Source organism: Phodopus roborovskii, unplaced genomic scaffold, assembly GCF_943737965.1.
Source record: "Phodopus roborovskii unplaced genomic scaffold, PHOROB, whole genome shotgun sequence".
NCBI lineage: Eukaryota > Metazoa > Chordata > Mammalia > Rodentia > Cricetidae > Phodopus > Phodopus roborovskii.
In genome coordinates this window covers 35401921-35422539 of record NW_026125281.1, presented here as the reverse complement: position 1 = coordinate 35422539, position 20619 = coordinate 35401921, and the positions used below count along the sequence as shown (strand labels likewise).

The following is a 20619-nucleotide window of genomic DNA, read 5'->3' as shown; positions in this document are numbered from 1 at the left end:
AACTAACAGTCTGTCTCATTTCTTACTCTTACCTGTTCAAGTATTTTAAGGGAACTTTCTGGACTCATGTATTTTCACCCCTAAATGTGTCAGCATGTATCTAAATATGTAAAAGTGTGCATCTGTGTGTGCGTGCGCGTGTGCATGCATCTGCGAGTGTGTGTGTGTGCTTGTGTGTGCATGCATTTGCGTGTGTGTGTGCACGTGTGTGTTTGTGTGTGCGCGCGTGCGTGCTTGTGTGTGCATTTGGAGGCCAAAGGGTGTCATTCCTCAAAGCTGTCCACTTTGATCTTTGACTGTGTATCTCACTAGGCCTAGAACTTAGTGATTAGGCTAGCCTGAGTGTGCCCTGGATCCACCTGCCTCAGGCTCCTTAGTGCTGGAATTACAGGTGTGCATGCCCAGCTTCTAGACTTAGAGTCTAGAGCTTGAACCGAGTACTTGTGCTGAGAGACAAGCACTTATTGACTGAACTGTCCCCAGGCACATCAGCCTAATTTATAATCAAAGACGGAACTTCCTAAGGCTAATATGGCCTAAATGTCATGGAGTGATGAATGAGTAGGGTAGGTGATATTCTGTGTGATAAGCCATGACAGTTGCCCACTGCACACACACACACACACACACACACACTGTCCCTAGTGATATTACCATAGAATTGAGTATGCTTGTGCTAAAGGGGAACATGTAACATGTTGAAAAACAAGAACAGCCTCTCCTCCACGCTATTTCCAGATGGCTGTAAGAAAAGCAGCTATGTTGGATACTTTATAATCATTCAAGTTATACTGTGTCTACTTAAAACCCTTGCATGAGTATAAACATATTCATGAAGACGTATGTTGTCAGGAACATGCATATGAACGTGGTTCCCACCAGAAGCCTGCCCGTGGTTCCCACAGAGAACCACCAAACGGACAATGGGTGTTCCGCTTTTCATGTCGAGAAGGGGTTAAGTTCTCCAGAGCTGTATTTGAGCACCCCTGGAGAGGCTGAGAGCAAGTGTCAGGATTTACTTGGGTGGCAGTTGCTTTATATCTAAGGAACTCTATTGTATGGAGCAGGTGTAGAGCCTGTGGAGCTTTTGAGGTAAGCTCCAGGCCATCTACCACACTGCCACACCGGCCAGTTCCACGGCTGTGACCTCAAACTGTGATTCTCTCTTCTACAGAAATTCTGGAGCAGGAGTAAGAAAAAGGAGCAAGGCAGTGATGTCTGAAGACCAGGAGAGAGGACGGAGGGTCAAGGACAGGTCCAGCAGGGGAATCGCAAGGACGAGACAGGCCAAAGATCCCTAAACTGCCTCTGACCTTGGTCACTGGGAGACGCAGGGTCGTCCTGATCTCATGAGTAGGAGAAAATGAGACTGTTGGCTGGGGATGGGTCGCTCGGCTTAGGACCTGAGGAGAATGAAAGAAACTGAATAGGGGGTAACACAAAGGTCAAGAGAGAGTGGCCCCCAAGCTGGAGTCCAGGAAGCCAGAAGAAAGCTAGCTGCTCTGTGGTTTCCAAAGCCATACCAGTAAAAGGGCGAGAGCAAAGGGCTTGGCAATAGACTGAACCTTTTCAGAGATGGATTGTAGAAGTTCTCAGTGACATGGGACAACTTAAAGTAAAATTAGGCCTCTAAACACAGCACAACAACAACAAAATAAAACAAAAAACCTGGGACTTCAGGCCCTGTTCTGAAGACAGTTTTGAGGCTCCCTGAGATTAGTACCCCGTAGTTAAATGGATGTTAAAAGATTTATTAGATATCTGATTTAACTGGCCCCAGGGTGCCCTTCAATTTCACTCAACAGCCTCTTTCGAGTCTTTGTTCTTTACTTATTTGTTTAGCTCTCCGTGTGTGTGTGTGTGTGTGTGTGTGTGTGTGTGTGTACGTACGTATGAATGTTTTATAAAGCATAGTTGTTTTTGAATTCACTAAGTGCCTGAAGCTGGAGGTGCACCGAGAGGCCGTCCTGGGTGCCCTGTGCCTGGAATCGAGCCCAGCAAACTGCCTTCAAACTCAGGGGTAGGGGAGCCTGCTCACCTCCAGCTTCTGATTCAAACTGTTTAGCTCGAAGGGCATTTCTTCTTTGCTGGGGGCTTCCTTCCGGTGAACCTGATTTTGCTTCATCTGGTGTAATCTCAGTTTTTCAAAGTTATTGGTTAGCTTAGAGAACTGCAAATGATAAGAGATCATTCCGGTTACAAAGAAATACTTTGTAGTACAGCTTTTTGACAAAGAAATACTTTGTAACACAGCTCTTTGACAAAGAAATACTTTGTAGCACTTACCTTTGGAAAGGTAAGTCATGACTAGAAAGTGCAACAAAACTTGAATGCCCCGATTAGTGAGGATGAACCTGCTGTTAAAACTCAGTTACTGAGGCTGAACAGGGTTCTACTTCTGTGTGTGTAAATCTGGGCCTTCGTTAACTGTGCAGTGAGCTGAGGACTCACTCCATGCTTTGTTCGGTTTTGTTTAAGTGTATGTAGGCAGCAAAGCTAACAGAAAAAAAACCAACCCACAAGTTTTCCTTACTTTAACTTAATGCCATCTTGTGTTGAGAAGTTTAATCTACACATCAGTTGACCGAGGCTCACACTTCCATGTATGTCTTTAACATTGTATCGTAGCATCTGAGGAGATTCAGTGTCTGTTCATTGTTCCCACTGAGGCTTTTTGTGTTGAGACAGCTGCAGATGTAGCTAAGCTGTTGCTGGCAAACTCAGGTCTGTCTCGCCTGCATCTCCTGGGGCATTCTTGAGCAGTCTCTGTGTGTTTGTTAAAGGGCTAATCTCTTCTACCGAATCATCTTGGCAGTGCACCTGCTTTGGTTTCTTAAACATAACATGCTGTAGTTTTATCTATCTTTTCACTTTTGCTTCCCTGTGTAATCATATTTGAAGGGGATTTCTTGAACAGCTCATTGAGCTGGGTCCTGTTTTTGTGTTTTGGGCACTCTTTAATTTGTGTGGTTAGGCCATTTTCGTTTAATATAGTTATGGCTATGCTCACTTGAAGCTTGGCTTCTTGTGCTTTGTTTTCTGGCTTCCTCTAGCTTGCGGCTTGCTTTTACTTTCCTGTCTTCCCATGGCTCACAGGGGTATTTTTAAGGCTGTGCTATGAGTTGTGGATGCCAGGATTCCCTCTGCACTCTGCCCATTGCTTATCTGTCTGTATCCTGTGTGTGTGACAATGCTAAAACAAATCCCAGAGAGCTCACTGGTGCTCCTGTTGGCTCTCAAGATCCCTAAGTAACCCATCCCTTCTCCCTAAAGGTTCTCAAGCTGTCTTACCACGTCAAGGGCTGTGCTGAGGAAGACAGAGAAACACACAGCCAGTCTACCTGTCCAGCAGCTTCAGACATAACAATGGACTGTTAGGTGAATTCAGATTTGTGTTGCTATCTTTGCAGGAGGAAAAAAAAAAAAAAAAGCCAAGATTGATTGCCCTAAGTTTTAGATGCTTCTGGTCTCAGAAAACTGTATGCAGCTTCATAGTACAAGCTGCCTTCTAGTGGCACATGCCTGAATTTCAGGCAAAATGTAGACAGCTAGTCTGAAACATTTTTTTAATAACAGTTAAGTAATGGGATCAAATGTTTCCTACTCTGTTTTTAATGGCTAAATCCCTTTTATAGTAACTATGGAGGCACATTGAATACTCCAGGCTTCCTAAAGTAGGCTATTACATATGAAATCTTTGCTTTTCAAGAAAATGTTGGATGTCGGACATCTTTGCTAGGAGACAACACTTTGAGGCAAGCCTAGTGGAGAAATTGGTGACCATGTCATGGCACGTGCATTTTACGTGCTATTTATGAACAGCCATCGGTAGCAAGGCCAGCTCCTTTCTTTCTACTTACTTCATAGTATCAAGCGTCCGTATTTTAGGTCGCAGGAAACCCTATCCCCAGAAATAACCACATAAGAAAATTTCACTTTTTGTTCTCATAACTAGTAATAATCATAAAGCATTGCCTCTGCAGAGACAGGAAGCTATTTGCCTAGTGCCCTGTTACAGGGAAGGCCATGCAGATGGTATCTGAGTTGACAGCCTTGTAGGAGAGAAAATCAGGACACAGAAGACAGTGACAGCCAGAGATGAACATGCAATTAAGACACAGGAACATTTGCTTATATGCAAAACATTTTTAAAAAATTAACATTTTTATAGGTCAAAACATGTATCGAAGTATGTAGTGTTACATTTAATAAGTTCTCTTACTTGAGCTTTTAGGGCCTGTAGCTGTCCTTCGTAGTTCTGAGTCATTACTAGATTACATTTTTCTAGACTGTCCAACTTTTGTCGAAGTAACCCCACCTGCATTAAAAAAAACTTTAAATTAGCTTTTTTTCTGAATCTTACTTAAAAAAACAAAACAAAAAACCAAACAAACAAACAAAAAAAAAAATGAAATGTAATCCAAGTTAAACCGCTGCACTGAGCCAAGAGCAAATATTTGTCCTGCAGTTCTTAAAATAGGTACTAATAACTGAATTCACAGAGTGCGAATGCCTCTAGCCCAGTCCGATGCTTGTGTATTAGCACAGCGTGGAAGTGTGCTTAGCCTTGTCACTGTTGGATTTTAAATTAAGATTTAGAATTTGCTCTGAATGACCTGTTTGGGGGGCTGCGCCAATGTAACTTAAAGATTTTCTTTTGGTCAGGGTCCATTCCTTACCAGTTTGGTGGTCTATGGATAATTTTATAAGAACTAACATATTAATGAGAAAATCTAAGAGTGCTTGTTAAGGGTTTGAATTACTCTGTCTGAATGCAGATGAGACACCTACTTACATATCTGTATCACTGCAGGCCCTTGCATATGCCAGGACCAGTGGACCTGCCTTTCCTGCCAAGGGAAACCATAGCCACACCCACATGCAAAACACCAACACCCTCAGCTTGGCCAAACCCAACCCATCCAGAAGTCCACAGGGCTGGAGAACGGCTCGTGAAAACTTCTGTGATGATGTATGAGCCCTGACTGGATTGGAAGGCGTCCAGACATATAGGTCTGCATGTGCCTTTCCAAAACCCCCAAGTCTGCACACTTTCACAGTGATGAGCACCGGCTCAGCAGCTGTGGGAGTGCAAGGAAACCATTCTAAGTGGGCACTACAGGGGCCCATCACCCCCCCACCCCACAGATACACACACATGCCTGCACACACACACGCCTGCACACACGAGAACACACCCACACACACCCACATATACATGAGACCCCTCACAGACACACACACACACACATGCCTGCACACACGAGAACACACCCCCACACACCCACATATACATGAGACCCCTCACAGACACACACATGCCTGCACACACACACACGCATGCACACACGAGAACACACCCACACACACCCACATATACATGAGACCCCTCACAGACACACACACACACACACACACACACACTTTCATCAAATGCACTCTCCTTTGACAATTGACTCTTGACATGCTTGTTCACATTTTCCAGCAGATCAGAAGCAGCAAACACTCCTGGGTTCTGCTGAGCAAGGACAGCTTTGGTCTCCATGGCGGGGCTCCTGTAGGAGCCAAAGCATTTTTACTTTTGTTTGTTTTACATGTACCATAAACGTTTATTCCGTTTATTGGCAGCATTGACGTAGTGGATGTCTCCACTGGTAAATGCCCGAGTTAGTCCCTGCATCTATTTGATAGCATATATTTAGCAGCATATTGCTGACAGGATTGTAAGTAACCAACGAGTCTGGTGCACGAACACTTTGCTGACATGTGCATTCAGTACCTCCTGGCCTTTCTGGTCCAAGCAAGTCTGTGCATTGGCCAACTCTTGATCCCGAAGGTCCAACCGTGTCTCCAATGCCCGCATCTTTCTTTCCCAGTCTAACTTCTTGTTGCTCACCATGATGTCAATTTGTTCCATCAGTTCCTGAAGCTCTGCTTCACAAGGAGAAGCTCTGGTGAACATAGAAAAGCAAGACAGCTTCAGAAGGCAAAGATGGGGCAGGACTGTGCTGTGCAGCTTTGTCCATTACTCAAGTGGCTCAATTGTTTAAGTAGAAACAAACCTCAAAGTTGCAGACTAATCCCTTAGGTAAGAAAGGTAATTTCAGAGACAACACTATCTGTCTTAGTCGGGGTTTCTATAGCTGAGATAAAATACCATTACCAAAAACAAGCTGGGGAGGAAAAGGTTTATTTGGCTTACACTTCCACACTGTAGTCCATCATTGAAGGAAATTAGGACCGCAAGCAGGGCAGGGTCCTGGAGGCAGGAGCTGATGCAGAGGCCATGGAGGAGCAATGCTTACTGGCTCGCTTCTTGTGGCTTGCTCAGCCTGCTTTCTTATAGGACCCAGGTCCTCCAGCCCAGGGATGGCACCACCCTCAATGGGATGGGTCCTCCCTATCCATCACTAACTGAGAAAATGCCCTAGGTCAGATTTTATGGACGTATTTCTCAATCTAGGTTCCCTCCTTTCAGATGACTCTAGCTTGTGTCACATTGACATAAGATTAGCCAGCACAGTACAGTTATATAAGAAAATATTGCTACCCACCTATAATCCCAGCAATCCCAGCACTCAGAAAGCAGAGTCAAAAAGATTGCTCAGGCAGAGCCAGTCAGATTATATAGTGAGTTTCACACACTTACCAAAAAGCAAACAAAAAACCAAACCAATGAAACAAAATACCACAAAACAACAACAAAACAAAAAAAAAAAAAAACACAAAATAAAGAAGTCAAACACACACACACACACACACACACACACTCACAACGCCCCCAAAACCAAAATTTAAACCAAACCAAATCTAACAAACACCATCTTTTTAGAATATGCCAATTCTTGTGGTTATGGTAATTCTTAACAAACGCTAAGTGCTTAGGAATCCAACAAGTGAAAATAGACACGCACAGATGTCTGTCACAACTGTAGGAGGTTTGACAGGGACACACTGGGATGTCAATCAGGTCCACGGTCACGTAGAAGGGTCTGACCCTGGCCTCGGCTTCCCATTTGTGGAGTCTTTGTACCACAAAGTGAAAACAGGTCCTTTTGACAAGAACTGGCTTAAAATCTGTGGTACTGACCACAATACCCCCCCAATCCCATGTTTCCAGAATCACCCGGACACTGAGTGATGCTGTCTCTCTAGTTTATACAGAGAGACATTCACCAGCCTTGACATCGGGGAGGGGCTAAGTAAAGCATCATTCTGCAGCCTTCTCATGGTGCTCCTGGACGAAGGCCCAAAGGCTCTGCATTTCTATTTAACCCTTAAACCCAGCTCTTCCACAGACAGCATGGCTAACGTTTAACTGCAGTTACGATGTCGAGAAGGATAGAACCCTGGCCTTTTATTTTCACAACTACTTGTATACTCTCTAGTGTAAATAAGCTTTATTTTGTTTCTGTTATATAGGCTGAGAAAAAAAAAAAAGCTATTAGTCTTGCTCATCCCTGCTTCACCATAACTCAGAGCAATGCTCTAGGACAGAGGGGGTGTTCCCGCATGTGGTGAGTACCTTAGCATGTGGCAAGTGCTCCCTCACGTGGGAAGTGCTCCCTCATGTGGGAAGTGCTCCCTCATGTGGCAAGTGCTCTCTCACGTGGGAAGTGCTCCCTCATGTGGCAAGTGCTCTCTCACGTGGGAAGTGCTCCCTCATGTGGGAAGTGCTCCTTCATGTGGGAAGGGCTCCCTCATGTGGGAAGTGCTCCCTGATGTGGAAAGTGCTCCCTCACGTGGCAAGTGCTCCCTCATGTGGGAAGGGCTCCAGGACATGGAGGGTTGCAAGTGATCAATACAGCTCTGTGGTGATAAAGGAACACTTTCCTTGACATTTCTTTGGTACGTGGGAATGCAACAAGCTAGTGGAGTTCAAATACTGTCCCAACGGAGACTGTGGAATAGAGAAATCTACCCCATTGACATTGTTTATTAATAAACACATGGCTTGTTTCCTGGATATTACTACGTCATGATAAGTCAGGATACAAGACTTGCAGGGCAGAAGAAATCACACACACAGGTTATCTAACTCATCTATCGGTCCAACAGCTGCTTCCTTCCACACACAGCTCTTAAGAGAGTTGCTTGTCATCACACACAACACTAATTAGATTCAGAAGGCCTTTGATACGATTCTGGTCAGTAACAAAAATATCGTGATCCCTATAGTTTATATTCCTGTATTTTGCAAAACCACTGCAAAGACATCCCCCAGAATGGGTCTGAGGTGCCACCTGAGCAAGTCACTGCCACTCTCTGAGATGGTACCACATTAGCAAGAAGTGTTCTGTTCACTCCCTGGCCCTGGATCCTGAGGCCATCCGGGGCTGTCAACACAGTACAACCACACTGTCCTGAGCCATCCATGTGTGGGGTACAGTAATGATTGTGCTGTGTCTTCCCAATGGTCAGCATCAGCGTCTGGATAGTCATGTGACTTTGGCCTGCATGCTCCGCACCAGCCAGCTCAGAAAGCCAAGCATCGAGTCCGCTGGTGTCATCAGATCGCGGAGCATCATCACTGAGCTGCCTTGATTTTTGTTCCCCTTCCCAGCTCAGAAACAACTTGAGAAGGATGAATAGGATACCTCACTTCTAGATATCCTCATTCCAACCTCTCTGTGCCAGGAGCCCTCAACCACAGCAAACCCAAAGGCTTTCCTCTCCACAAAGCTTTTTCACATTCCTCCCTGCCTCAAATCTTCAAATGCAGGTGTGATGTTCCGGCTTCATTTTCAACCTTACAAGGCTTTAGAAACACCTAGAGACCCAGCTCTGGGTGGATTGGTGAGGATGTCATCAGAGAAGTATAACTTGATGGGAGATGCCATTCTGTATATGTTTCTCATACTGGTTAATGAATAAAGCACTGTTGGCCAATAGGAAAGGAAGATAGGAGGGACTAGGAGACGGGGAGGAGAGAGGAAGGAGTAGGGAGGAGTCAGCATGTGGAGATGGGAGACAATACAGGTCCAGGCCCGCTCTCCGGTAAGAAGAGACCACGTGGAAATACTTAGATTAATAGAAATGGGTTAATAATTAAGACAGAGTTAGCCGATAAAAAACTAGTACCTGGCCAACAACATTATATCAAATACAGCGTATCTGGGTGTTATTTGGGGCTGGTGCAAAATTGGGACCTGACCGGCGGCGGGGGAAAAACTACTCCTAACAGTAACTTAGGAGGGAAGATCTACCTTAAGCGCAAGGCAGTTGACCCAGCTGAGTAAAAGTGGGGAGGTAATCGAGGAAGCCCTCTGTGCACCAGCATGCATCTCTGTTTCCAGCTACAGACAGATGTAAGAACCCAGCCACACTGTCTCCCCACTGTGATGACTGGATTCCTTCCAACCACGAGACCAAATAAATGTTCTTGTTGAATGAGAATGGATTCCATAGGCTCCTGGTTGGAGGAGGAGTGTCCCCTCGTCCCTCCTTAGTTCTCTCCGACTCTTACTTGTACATCAAGATGTAATCCTCCAGCTGTTCCTGCCACCATGCCTCTGCTCTGCCATCATGGACTCTAACCCGCCGAAACCACAAGCCCAATTAAACACTTTCTTGTATGAGTTGCCTTGGTCATGGTGCGTTATCACAGCAATAGAACAGTAAGTAAGACGTGTCCCCAGGCTGATTTTGATAGACATTTTGTCACAGAAAGTAGAAAAGTTAGTTATACAGAAAATCACCCCTAAGAAGTGAAGTCATTGCTGCGGCCACCTGAGCGTGTGGTCCATAGGCCCCTGTACCTGTTCCACAGTTTGGGATTGCTAAAAGCAGGCTTTAATGGGCCATTCTAGAGGGTTTGGAAGGACAGAATGCTAAGGGAGATGTTGACAGTGGAGGTCAGGCTCTAGAGGTTTCTGTTGACAGCTTGGCTATATTCTGTAAAGAATCGGACTTCATTCTGTTCGTATCCTGAGAACTTGAGTGAGGCAGAATTCAAAAGCAAGACAGTGTCTTGTTTGGTGGAGAAAACCACAGGACAGCATGGAATCCAGGCTGTGGTGTGGCTACTGCTGGCTGCTGACACATAGGTGGGAGGGATGGAGGGGGGAGAGAGAGGGGGGGAGAGAGAGAGACAGGGAGGGAGGGAGAGAGAGAGGGAGGGGGAGAGAGAGAGAGGGAGGGAGGGAGAGAGAGAGAGAGAGAGAGAGAGAAAGAGAGAGAGAGAGAGAGAGAACTGCACATGAAACAAACAAAAAAGAAAGTGTGCATTTGGCAAGAAGCAGCGTGTGATTTAAAAACTGCAATTTTAGTGGACTTTATAGTAAAAGAAGTGGAGGTTTGTTCTCCTCGTCGGGACCAGACCCTTCAGCCCAGAGGCCGGAAGGGAGAGGGCAAAGGCCTGCATGGTAATGGAATAGTCTGGGATTAAGCATCAGGATATGACATCTGATGCTGTCCGGGGTGAGCGGCAAGTTGTGCTTAGACTGAGGGCGTGGGCCTAAGCCGCATCTCAGCCATCTTGTCTGAGTTTTCATATTACATTGTTTGAGTTTCTTGTGTATTCTGGATATTATTAACCGCTTGTCAGACAGGTAATTTGTAAACACCTTTGTGTGTCCTCTGTGGCTTAACTGGCTGCCTGCATTCTGTCAGTGGTCATCTTTGTTCTCTTGATCACATCATTCACTAGGAAGAAATTTTTCTTTAGTTTAGTGGAATTTCATCTGTTAATTTTTCTGTATTTCCAGAGTTCTATTAAAAAAAATCACTGCCAAATCAAGGCCCCCAATTTTTTGTTCTATGCGTTTTCTCAGTCTTACATTTCAGACTTCGATATTTTTGAGTTGCCGTTTGTATCTGGTGAGAATGTAGATTCATTCTTCTGTATGGATACCCAGCTTTCCCAGAAGTTTATTGAAATGATTATGCTTTCCCCGTGTTTCTAGCAACTTGTAAAAATCCAACTGGCTGTAAATTCGTGGGGTCATCTCTGGGCTCTGTTCTGCTTCACTGGTCTGTGTGTCTTTCTTTCCTTTGTCTGTTATTCTGCTCTCACGTATTACATCCGGGCCAATCTCCCCTCCCTCCTCTCTTCCCCAGATAAGCTCCTCCCAGGGATATCAGCCGAGCCCGAGCGTGGCGTAACAAGTTACAACAAGAGTAGGCACACACAAGCCCCCCATGCCAAGCCTGTCTTTATGCTGGTGCCATGCTGGTCAGTGACTGGGTTCTAGTGTGTTCTGAGGTACAGTGACTCCTGGCCTGCTCTTTCTGCTCACGACGGCTTTGTCTCTTTGGGGGCCTCACCACCGTGAGACTGTCTGCTTGGGTCTCACCACAGGGAGAATGGCTATTATCAAAAGGAAAAGAACAAGGGATAGGGCACAACAAGAGGAACTTTGTGCTGTGCTGGTGGGAACGTCAATTAATGTAGCCATCATGGAAGTTTCTAAAAAGCAGAACAGAACTGCAATGTGACCCAGCGATCCCACTTCAGGTCTTATACCTGAAGCGGACTAAATATGCGTGTTGAAAAGGCACCCACAGCCCAAACTCATCACTATTTGCAAGAGGCGGGACACAGACTCTAACCGAACTTGCAGCAGCCCAGCGGATGGTACAGAGGGCGTGGTCCGTGGATGCAGTGGAATACTATTCAGTCATAAACAATCTATGCAGTACTGACATTTGTAACTGTGATGGTATGGATGGAGAGGAAGGATATTTATGAAGTGAGATGCATCCTCACAGACAGACAGACAGACAGACACTTGACATCTACTTGTGTAGACTTGCAACAGCTGCTCCCATAGATGCCGACAGCATGACCATTAATTAGCAGACTGAGTGGAGGGAGAGACTCGGAACTGTTGATGGAGTAAGTCCAGTGTTCTGTGGCTCAGCACAGTGAATATGATCAGTGGCAGACACCACACATCCAAAGTGCTTAGGACGGGCTAATCAATGCTTTTGTCAGTAAGAAACAATAGAAATGTAAGGTGACAAAACTAATCCCCTGGCCTTGCTCACTGTGCCTTGTGTGTACGTGATCCAAATCCTCACACTATACCCACCCTCCGAATATGTAAAAATGTCACCTGAGGATACAGAGATAGAAATAAAAGTAGAGTGCATAAAAGACACATGGAAGTTTCCAGCAGTGACCAGGGTGATGCAGGAGCTGGTGGATTCTCCCCTCAAGGAGATTCTGTTTGGGGGTCCTTTGTGATATTTGTTGGACCGTGTCTTACTCTGTTGCTCAGGTTGGCCCAGAACTCAGGATGATAGATAGCCTCAGCCTTCCCAATCTTGGGATGACAGGCCTGAACCTCCATGTCTGTTTTCATGTCCTGGTTCTTAAAAAGACAGCTAGACAGCATCAGGCCAACTGTGCTGGCCTTGTGACATTATCTAAACCACGGCAGCTCTGAAAGTGAAGAAAGCCACATTAGTTGTAATTGCATCAGTGCTGTACTGGGCCGGTTGTATGGTATTTCAACAAACATGGATCTGGAGACACAGGTGTAGACCAAGGGGACCTGGAGGTGAGCAGAACGTGCCTAGCATACGGCCATGACCTCACAGTTGTCAGTGTGGGGCGCCTTCAGCTGGATGAGGGAAGCGCTGCTCTGTGCAGCCCTACAGGTTCCCTTCCTCGGAATTAATTACGGGGTCATGGATTTCCCCAGGCACTGCCCTTGCCATCCTCCTCTTGGGTGTCTGCTGTGTTAGCCGCAGTCGGTGCCTGTGTTCACCACCTGTGTGTGGTGGAGGCTCGAGTCCCATGTAATCCTCCTTTTCACTTGCCAGAGGCCTAATGGATGTGGGCGTGTTACAGATGCCCTCCTTCCAGCGAAGGGTGCATGAATGCACGAAGAAGGGCCTGCCCTACAGCCCGTGACCTGGTGGTGAAAGGGAGCCCCCAAGACTCGCTTGGAATGAAGTCTGGACCTTCCTGGGTCCCGATCCACAGGACCAAGAATGTCTCCTATTCTACCTTGACTTTCTTTTCCTTTGCAGTACCTGGGTTTGAACCCAGAACCTCACACTGCAGGGCAAGTGCCCTAACACTGAGCCACATTCCCAGCCCCACCTCATTTTCTGAGCTGTGTGGATACGAACGTGTGAATAGTGTGGTCGTCTGTCCTTTACGAGTGGGTAGTTTTGCTGGCTGACCGGCGTTCTCCTGGAACATGTAACTCGAAAGCATGTGTGGCTCTCATTTACTGCATGGACAGAGCTCACTGGTCCTGTTCTGTCTCCTGTGAGTTGTCATTTGCACACACTGCTGTGACTCCTCATGCAATGGCTTAGGAGGAAGAGCCCAAAGACAGCTGCATCACGTGTTTGTGGGAACAGCAGCAAAAATCCCTGTCAACTTTAAGGCGTAGCCTAGTTTATTCAGGGTGAGAAGGTGAAAATGGTGTGAATCTGGTGTGGCCCTCAGAGGACCCCTGAGCAAACGCTGCTCAGGAACTACTGCCATATGGCTGTGGGTCCCATACACCACCCCTGATTGCCCTGGACGCCAGTGCTTTTCAGAGTTTGGCTTCTACCCCATTTTGAACTCCACTTGGTCCCCTGAATATGGATGGCATTTATGCCGCTTTTCCTGTCTTTGACATCACTCCCAACTGTGAACTGCTCTTCCAGTCACGGAGGTGTAAGGACAGAAGATGCTGCTGGATTACGTTCAGTCCCTGTGGGTCGCTGGCCACCGCTGCCCTAGCTTCATTCTGGTTCCGTTTCTAGCATTCCTGTTTCTTTCTGTTTCTTGACGTTAGTGGATGGAGGTCATGGCTTTGTCATTAGTCACTATCCAATGAGATCACTCCTCTCTTCAGGGGTGAGATCTCTGGGAACTGTTTACATGGAGGGCTAACCCTCCTGTGCCAGCAACACTGACTTGAAGCTCTCGGCGGTTCTGGCTAGGTATACCTGGTGCCAGTGTGCACCGTTAGGTCTGCACACCCCCGGTCCCTTTCCCCTTCAATGTAACCAGTGGCTAATATACCCAACAGCGTCCTATAAAAAGTGCAGGCACATGCGTTTTGTGTAGTGATGCTTCTTAATCTTTCTCTAACATTGTTGGTAACTCAATCTGTCTTTCCAAGGAATCTCCCTATCTTTCCTCCCTCCTGAGTTTTACCTCTTTCATAGTCACCAATCCTGTCCCTAATCAGCCCCAAGCTAACTCTTCCTCCATGACACACCAGGATGACCCACCCCCATCTCTTTCTCCTTATTTCTGCATCAAGACAACCGGTTAAGTGTGCCTATTCTGGTGAGGATCAGGCATGGGGGATGGTACAGAGCAATGTGGGGAGAACAGGAAAGTGTGTCTGGGCTAGGCAGAAGTCACAACAAGTCACCAGAGTCAATCAAGAAGAATTTTCCATATACAGAAAGAAAGCAGTTACTGTTCATTACGGTCCTGCTGTTAGGGGCTTAGGTCAGAAAAAATCAGAGTTTCTTTCCACCAACTAAAAATAAAACTGTACTTAAGCCATCGCAAAATGAGCAGTCTATGCTGTGGTTCCATGTCTTGGGGGGGGGGGGGAAGGGCCATTGAGGGTTAAGGAGGCGGGCACGGAGGAAGTAGTGTTATGGAATTCAGGTGGGAAACTTCTTAAAAAGAGTCTGTCTCAGTCCTCTGGAAGACAAGAAGAGTCCACTGGTGTATGCAGTGGCATCCTGAGTTTTAGAACCCTTGAGTCTATGGAAGAGACCCATTGCTCAGGAGTTAGTCAAACATGCAGAGAACGTAAGAGACTCAGCAGATGAAAGCGAGGCTTTGCCGAAAGATGGATGAACCCGCAAAACTGGCTTCTTTCCCAAGGCCTACTAAAACGAAGCAAACATATTTTTAACCTGTACAGGTAAGCCTACAAAAGCAAAAATTGTGGGAGTCAAGTAGCAGCTTGTGGTAGTTAACAGTGATTTTTGAACTTGACAGGAGCTAAGCTAGACCCACCTGGGAGACAAGCTTCTGGGTGAGGGCTTTGTAGAGGGAAGGCCCACCCTAAGTGCTGACGGCACCATGTGTCCGGGAGCTCCTGCACTGAATAAGAAGTGAGCTCAGGACCCAAGGAAAGAAGCTCACAGGACAGAGAAGATGGACAGGTTCAAAGAGACAGACTTTTTTTTTGAAGATAGTTTTAAAACAAACTTTACTTCTTTATGCTACAGATGAAATCCCACTCCTGCCCCCTTTTAAAGAAGGAAATTGTAGAGAAAGAAGAAGACGTCAGAAGTTTGTGATGTCAGGATTGCTGACCCCAGGAAGTAAAAACTGAGCAGGCGTGGGAGCCCCCAAGTGACTCGGTTTCCATCAGGAGTCTATTCTGACTTATAAGACGTTAGAGTTGATTATTTAGGTCTCCTTGAGAGCCGTGAGAAAGTTCTGATTAAGCCCATGGGATAGGGCATATTATCTCTCGAAGGAGCTACCAATGCCAGCTGTGGAGATAGGGAATGCAGCTGCTTGCTGCCAGCAGGATTCATGTGGTGGAGAGTGAACCTGGCTGCTCCTCGGTTCAAGGACAGTGCAGCGAGCTGGTTAACTGACTGCTGCAGTGCAGCGAGCTGGTTAACTGACTGCTGCAGTGCAGCGAGCTGGTTAACTGACTGCTGCTCTCTGTTCTGCTTTGCCTCTAGTCTGTGTATAAGCAAGGTCTAAATTAAACTCAGGGTTGTCTGGTGTGCTGAAAGGCGTGGACTGGGCATTTTTCCTGGATCTATCCTGTGTTTCTGCCTCTGTTTCTTTTATCTGCCTTTGCTCGGTGCTAACGCCCCTACTCAGGTAATCCAGCTGACTGGTTGGAGCAGGCTCCAACAAGCAGTAAGGAAAAATTATCCCAGTCAGACCCCAAGATGGATGTGACTTATAACGCCATAAGAAGACTGTTATGAAGACATATGGAGACTATTGATGCTACCAAAATTATGGCTTATTGGGGGATAGGGGAGTAAAAGTGTGTGTGTGTGTGTGTGTGTGTGTGTGTGTGTGTGAGAGAGAGAGAGAGAGAGAGAGAGAACAGAGAGACACACACACAGAGACAGAGAGACAGAGAGATGTCCAGTGTAAAAGTCAATAGATAATGCCTAAAACTAAAAAAAAAATATAAAAACAAAACAAAAAACAAATAAAACACATTATTTGAAGATACTGAGATACTGAGTTATACCCAAGGCCTTGAGAGAAAGGCCCTGCCGAAGGATTGGAAGTGGTTGCCTTCTGGAGTAGAAAACTAGGTGGATGATGGGAGATGTCATTCTGTAAATGTTTCTCTTATTGGTTAATGAATAAAGCACTGTTGGCCAATAGGAAAGCAAGATAGGCGGGACCAGGAGACAAGGAGGAGAGAGGAAGTAGTAGGGAGGAGATTCAAGATGGAGGACGGAGAGATTAGAATGCTGGGCTCTCTCTCTGGTAAGATGAGACCACGTGGAAATACTTAGATTAATAGAAATGGGTTAATAATTAAGACAGAGCTAGCTGATAAGAAACCAGTGACTGACTAACAGCGTTATATCTGATACATCGTCTCTGTGTGTTATTTGGGGCTGGCGCGGCGGTGGGATTAGGTCCATGAAAAAAGCTACACTTAATAGGGTGAGTACCAACACAACTAGATTTTGTTTTGGTTTGGTTTTGGTAAAGCACAGAGCCAAATGAATTTTCATATTACACACACACCTTCCCTTTCTTACCAGTGTTTGATGCATATTTGCACGTTTTAGATCTACACAAGCTCACAGTAGGTGCTAAATACTTGTCAAAAGCAGACAGCAGAGGAACATGTTTGCGAACTTGCCAACAAGTCCCCGGAGAAGGATCCACACTCACTGGCTCCTTAACAGCACGAGAGTTGGTGGCCTCTGTGCTCTGGAGACCATGATACACAGTGTCTGGCCACGTGCCTACCACGATGTGGTGTGCTCATTAACTTCTGCCCTGTGACTATCTGTACACAAGTCTAACTCTCTCCAATAAAGTCGAAGTTCTTTGAGGACCAGGCCTGCTTTTAAATAACCTCTGCATTTCAGGGCTCAGTACAGCTTACTTTGTTCTCAAAGAATGAATGCAGAGAACCAGCCAGGCCTTCAGACTTGCAGGGCTGAGACCATCTGCCACCCTGCTTGAGCCCGTAGTCTGTCTTGCTGTACTCTAGTGTCAGTCACATTGGGGACCCCATGTGAGCTCGTTCTGATCTGACCATGACGTGCACTCTAGGCTGCCTGCCCCTCATACCTCAATGCAATTCATTTCCAGTGTAGAAAGAATTCGGGGGATGGTTCTTACCAACTGTCTACAGCTTCACACAGGCATGCAAACGGTTAGAAGCCCAGTGATCCTAACTCCAGCACCAGTTAGTGTGGGATTTCTAAACTGTAGCTGGACATACGCTGACCAGGTAGAGACCACATTTCTGAGCTCTGGTCAATGTCAGGGAACACAGTCAAGGCCTGACATCTCTAGGCCTTCTCCTAGAAGGAAAGTCTTTCCTGCCCTTCCTTCCTTACCCCTTCCTTAAGAGCATTGCCACGATGGAAGGCAAACAGTCACAAAGGCTGGAGTAGAAGCCAACACTTTGGGTCTAGAGATGAAACCACTCTGTCTGGCATAGAGATGAGCGTTCATAAGGGGGCAGGGCTAAGAATGTAAGTCGTCACAGTTTACACCTCTTTCCTTTCCTTTACCAGGTGTCAGAGTGATGGCCTGAGCAGATCACTGGAAGTGATTGACACCTACAGCTGTGACCAGAGCCAAAAGCAGTCACAATCAAGACGGGGCTCTGAAGAACCACTGCTGTCTCTGATTTGAGTCCAGCCACTGGCCAGGTGGCTCGAGAAACCTTCATGGTGCTGATGCCAGTAAGAGGCAGGGCAGACAGATGTGAAAAGGAATTTCGTTCATTTTCTACCACAGCGAATGTTTTCTAACTCCATCCCTTACCTAAAACACCCCATGTTTGCTGTTCTGTCTGGCTGTGTTTGATGTTGAGAAAACGTGGTCTTAACAACAGGAGCAGAGAAACACTCACTACAGCAAGAAAGGAGCGAGCTGGCCAGGCAGTGTTGTGCTGTGGCCGGAGCTGAGGCCAGCCTGGGTCTGTACCTGTGATTCCAACAGTATCACTGAAAGAGATGTCTTCCAGGTAGAGCCAGACTCTCCGCATCAGGGAGACTCACCAGATAGAGCCTTCAGAGGTTATTTGTAATTTTCCCCGGTCCGCTTACCCAAAGCATCTGCACATGCTTCTTGTAAAAATTCATGTCAAAACTTGTGCTCCACCAAGCAGTCTTGGGCGTAAAGATCAACTCAGTAAACAGAAGTTTCTGTATTACTCACCCTGCTGTAGCATGGGCTTGACTCTCCATGCCAAGAAAGGTCTACATCTGGCTTGTTCTTGAGTTTTCGTCTGTGAGAGGAAATTATTCAGATTTGTAAAATGCTTACATATAAGATGATTTTCTTGCTGTTGGTAAGTCATTAGTATGGGTGTGGCTTCATGGGCTCGGGGTCCCCACACAGATAGAAATACTGGCTCAGTCCTTGGTTGAAATGTATGATAGTGGCTGAAACAGCGTGCATTCATCATCAACTTGGTGTCAGTTGCCTTGTGGAGTGCTCAGTTCATAATTCCTGCCTAGAGGAGAGCTGTCTGGAAGCCCTCAGGATCCCATCTTAATGGAGCGCCTGTGCTTTGCCTTTGAGTGTATGTATTCTTTCATCGGCTTTTCTCGACCTTTTAAAAGAGTGAAGGACGCAGGACATTGGGGACAGAAAGTCTTAGAACAGGGCTGGAGAGATGGCCCAGCAGTTGAAATGCATAGGGACCCCAGTGATGTTCAGTCAGGTGGTTCAAAACCACCTATAGCTCTCTAGCTCTCTAGCAATCTGATGCCCTCTTCTGCCCTGTGAGAGCACCTGCACCTATATGCCCACAGACAGACAGACAGACAGACAGACAGACAGACAGACACACACATGTTCAGCTGTGGACTTACCTATACGGTAAATGAACAAAGTATTAAAATGAATTTAAACCTTCTTAAGAACTGTATGAACCAATTAAATAGCAGAGAAGGGAGAAAGAGGGAGAGAAAGGGGAGGGAGGAAGAGGAAAAGGAGGGGAGAAGAGAGGAGAAGGAAAAGGGAAGGAAAAAGAGGGGGAGGGGAAAGGAAGGAGGGAGGGAAGGAAAGACTCTCCAGCAATTGCAGCTGTTGGGCCGTAGAAGGAGAAACTAGATCGGAAGTGCACAAATGAAAGGGCCAAGGTTCTGATGGAAGCTTGTCCCGAGTTCGCCCTGCAGTGGTCCCTGCCATCCCCTCGCCAGCTGCCCCGAGGGGAGGTCATGGTCCCGGGTCCCCGTCCACAGGGCCCCCTGTTACCTGCCTGCCCTCCGGAGAGGTCTGAGCTGTCCTGGGGCGGGTCCAGCCCGCTGCACCCGCCCTGAGTCTTTGGCCCCTGGTCCCACCCGGTTGCCATGGAGACGCGACCAGACTCTGCCATCGGTTTCTCGACCGCGGGAACTCCCCAGCCCTGGGCGGCAGGTCCCCAGTGCGCCCCGGGCTCCCTGCCCACAGGCACCAAGAGGCAGAGGCCCCTGGGCCACCAGGACGCAGCAGGGACTGGGGTGCCTGACCTCCCAGGCCACACCCGGCAAAGACCTTCCAGTCCACCTTAGTGACTTCAGCTGGGACCCGCGAGGCTCACTCCACTGTCACTGTGTTCGCGCCATTTGAACCCCTCTCTTCAACAGTGCCACGTGTCCTTGGAAAACTGCCAGTTAGGTGGATCAGAATGTACTAGGGACAAGGGAGAAGCCAATAACCAGGGGAACCTAACTGATTCCAAATTCTTTCCCTTTTCAGCCACATTCCAACAATAATTGATGACAGAATCTTAGTCTGATCCTGTTGACTTCACGGAGGAAATGGCAGCACACACACACTCACACACTCACACACACACTCACACACGCACACTCACACACACTCATGCATGCACGCAGCACACACACACACTCACACACACTCAAACACACAGACATACACATTCACACTCACACACTCACACACATACTTACTCACACACACACACACACACACACCACACACACACATACATAGCTGTTACAGCAAGTAAACTTCCTCCGCACTTGAATTGGGGAATGTTGGCGAACTTAATTTAGAGACAATTGTCTCTCAACACGTCCAGTGTATTGATTGCCAGTTCTTAAAATCTCTCATTTGAATTCTCCTTTTGTCATTCCCTGTTACTTCGCTGCTTTAACGCGGCTGTCAATTTTAATCCAACCCACAGGCTTCCATCCAGGTCGGTCTGGTTCTTAGATGGGTTGTGTGCAGTAATTCAGGATGGTAGTCCTGACCCGACTCTTCTGAAGTTGTTAGTCATATCCTTCATTCTTGCCTGTGCTGACATTTTTCCTAACAAGAAATACAGTCATCATTGTCGCATTATTTATTTAATTTTACTGTCTTGACACAGGGTTTCTCTGTGTAGCCCTGGCTGTCCGGGAACTCACTCTGCAGACCTCACACTCAGAGATCTGTCTGCCTGTGACTCTAGAGTGCTGATATTAAAGGTGTGTGCTACCACATGCTGCTATTTATTTATTTTTATTGTTGGC

The 20619-nt window shown here is 46.7% G+C and overlaps 1 protein-coding gene across 1 annotated transcript in view; it reads right to left on the bottom strand.

Moving 5' to 3' along the window:
* Deup1 (deuterosome assembly protein 1) overlaps nucleotides 1-18388 on the bottom strand; it is a 56935-nt gene extending 38547 nt beyond the window's left edge. The window contains exons 1-4 of the mRNA XM_051198832.1: nucleotides 18314-18388; nucleotides 5780-5951; nucleotides 4223-4318; nucleotides 2039-2170 (exon numbers count right to left, since the gene is read on the bottom strand). Coding sequence (XP_051054789.1) covers nucleotides 2039-2170; nucleotides 4223-4318; nucleotides 5780-5951; nucleotides 18314-18342 — 429 coding nt within the window. The 5' untranslated portion in view covers nucleotides 18343-18388. The remainder of the gene's footprint in view (nucleotides 1-2038; nucleotides 2171-4222; nucleotides 4319-5779; nucleotides 5952-18313) is intronic.
* Nucleotides 18389-20619: the final 2231 nt, after the last annotated feature.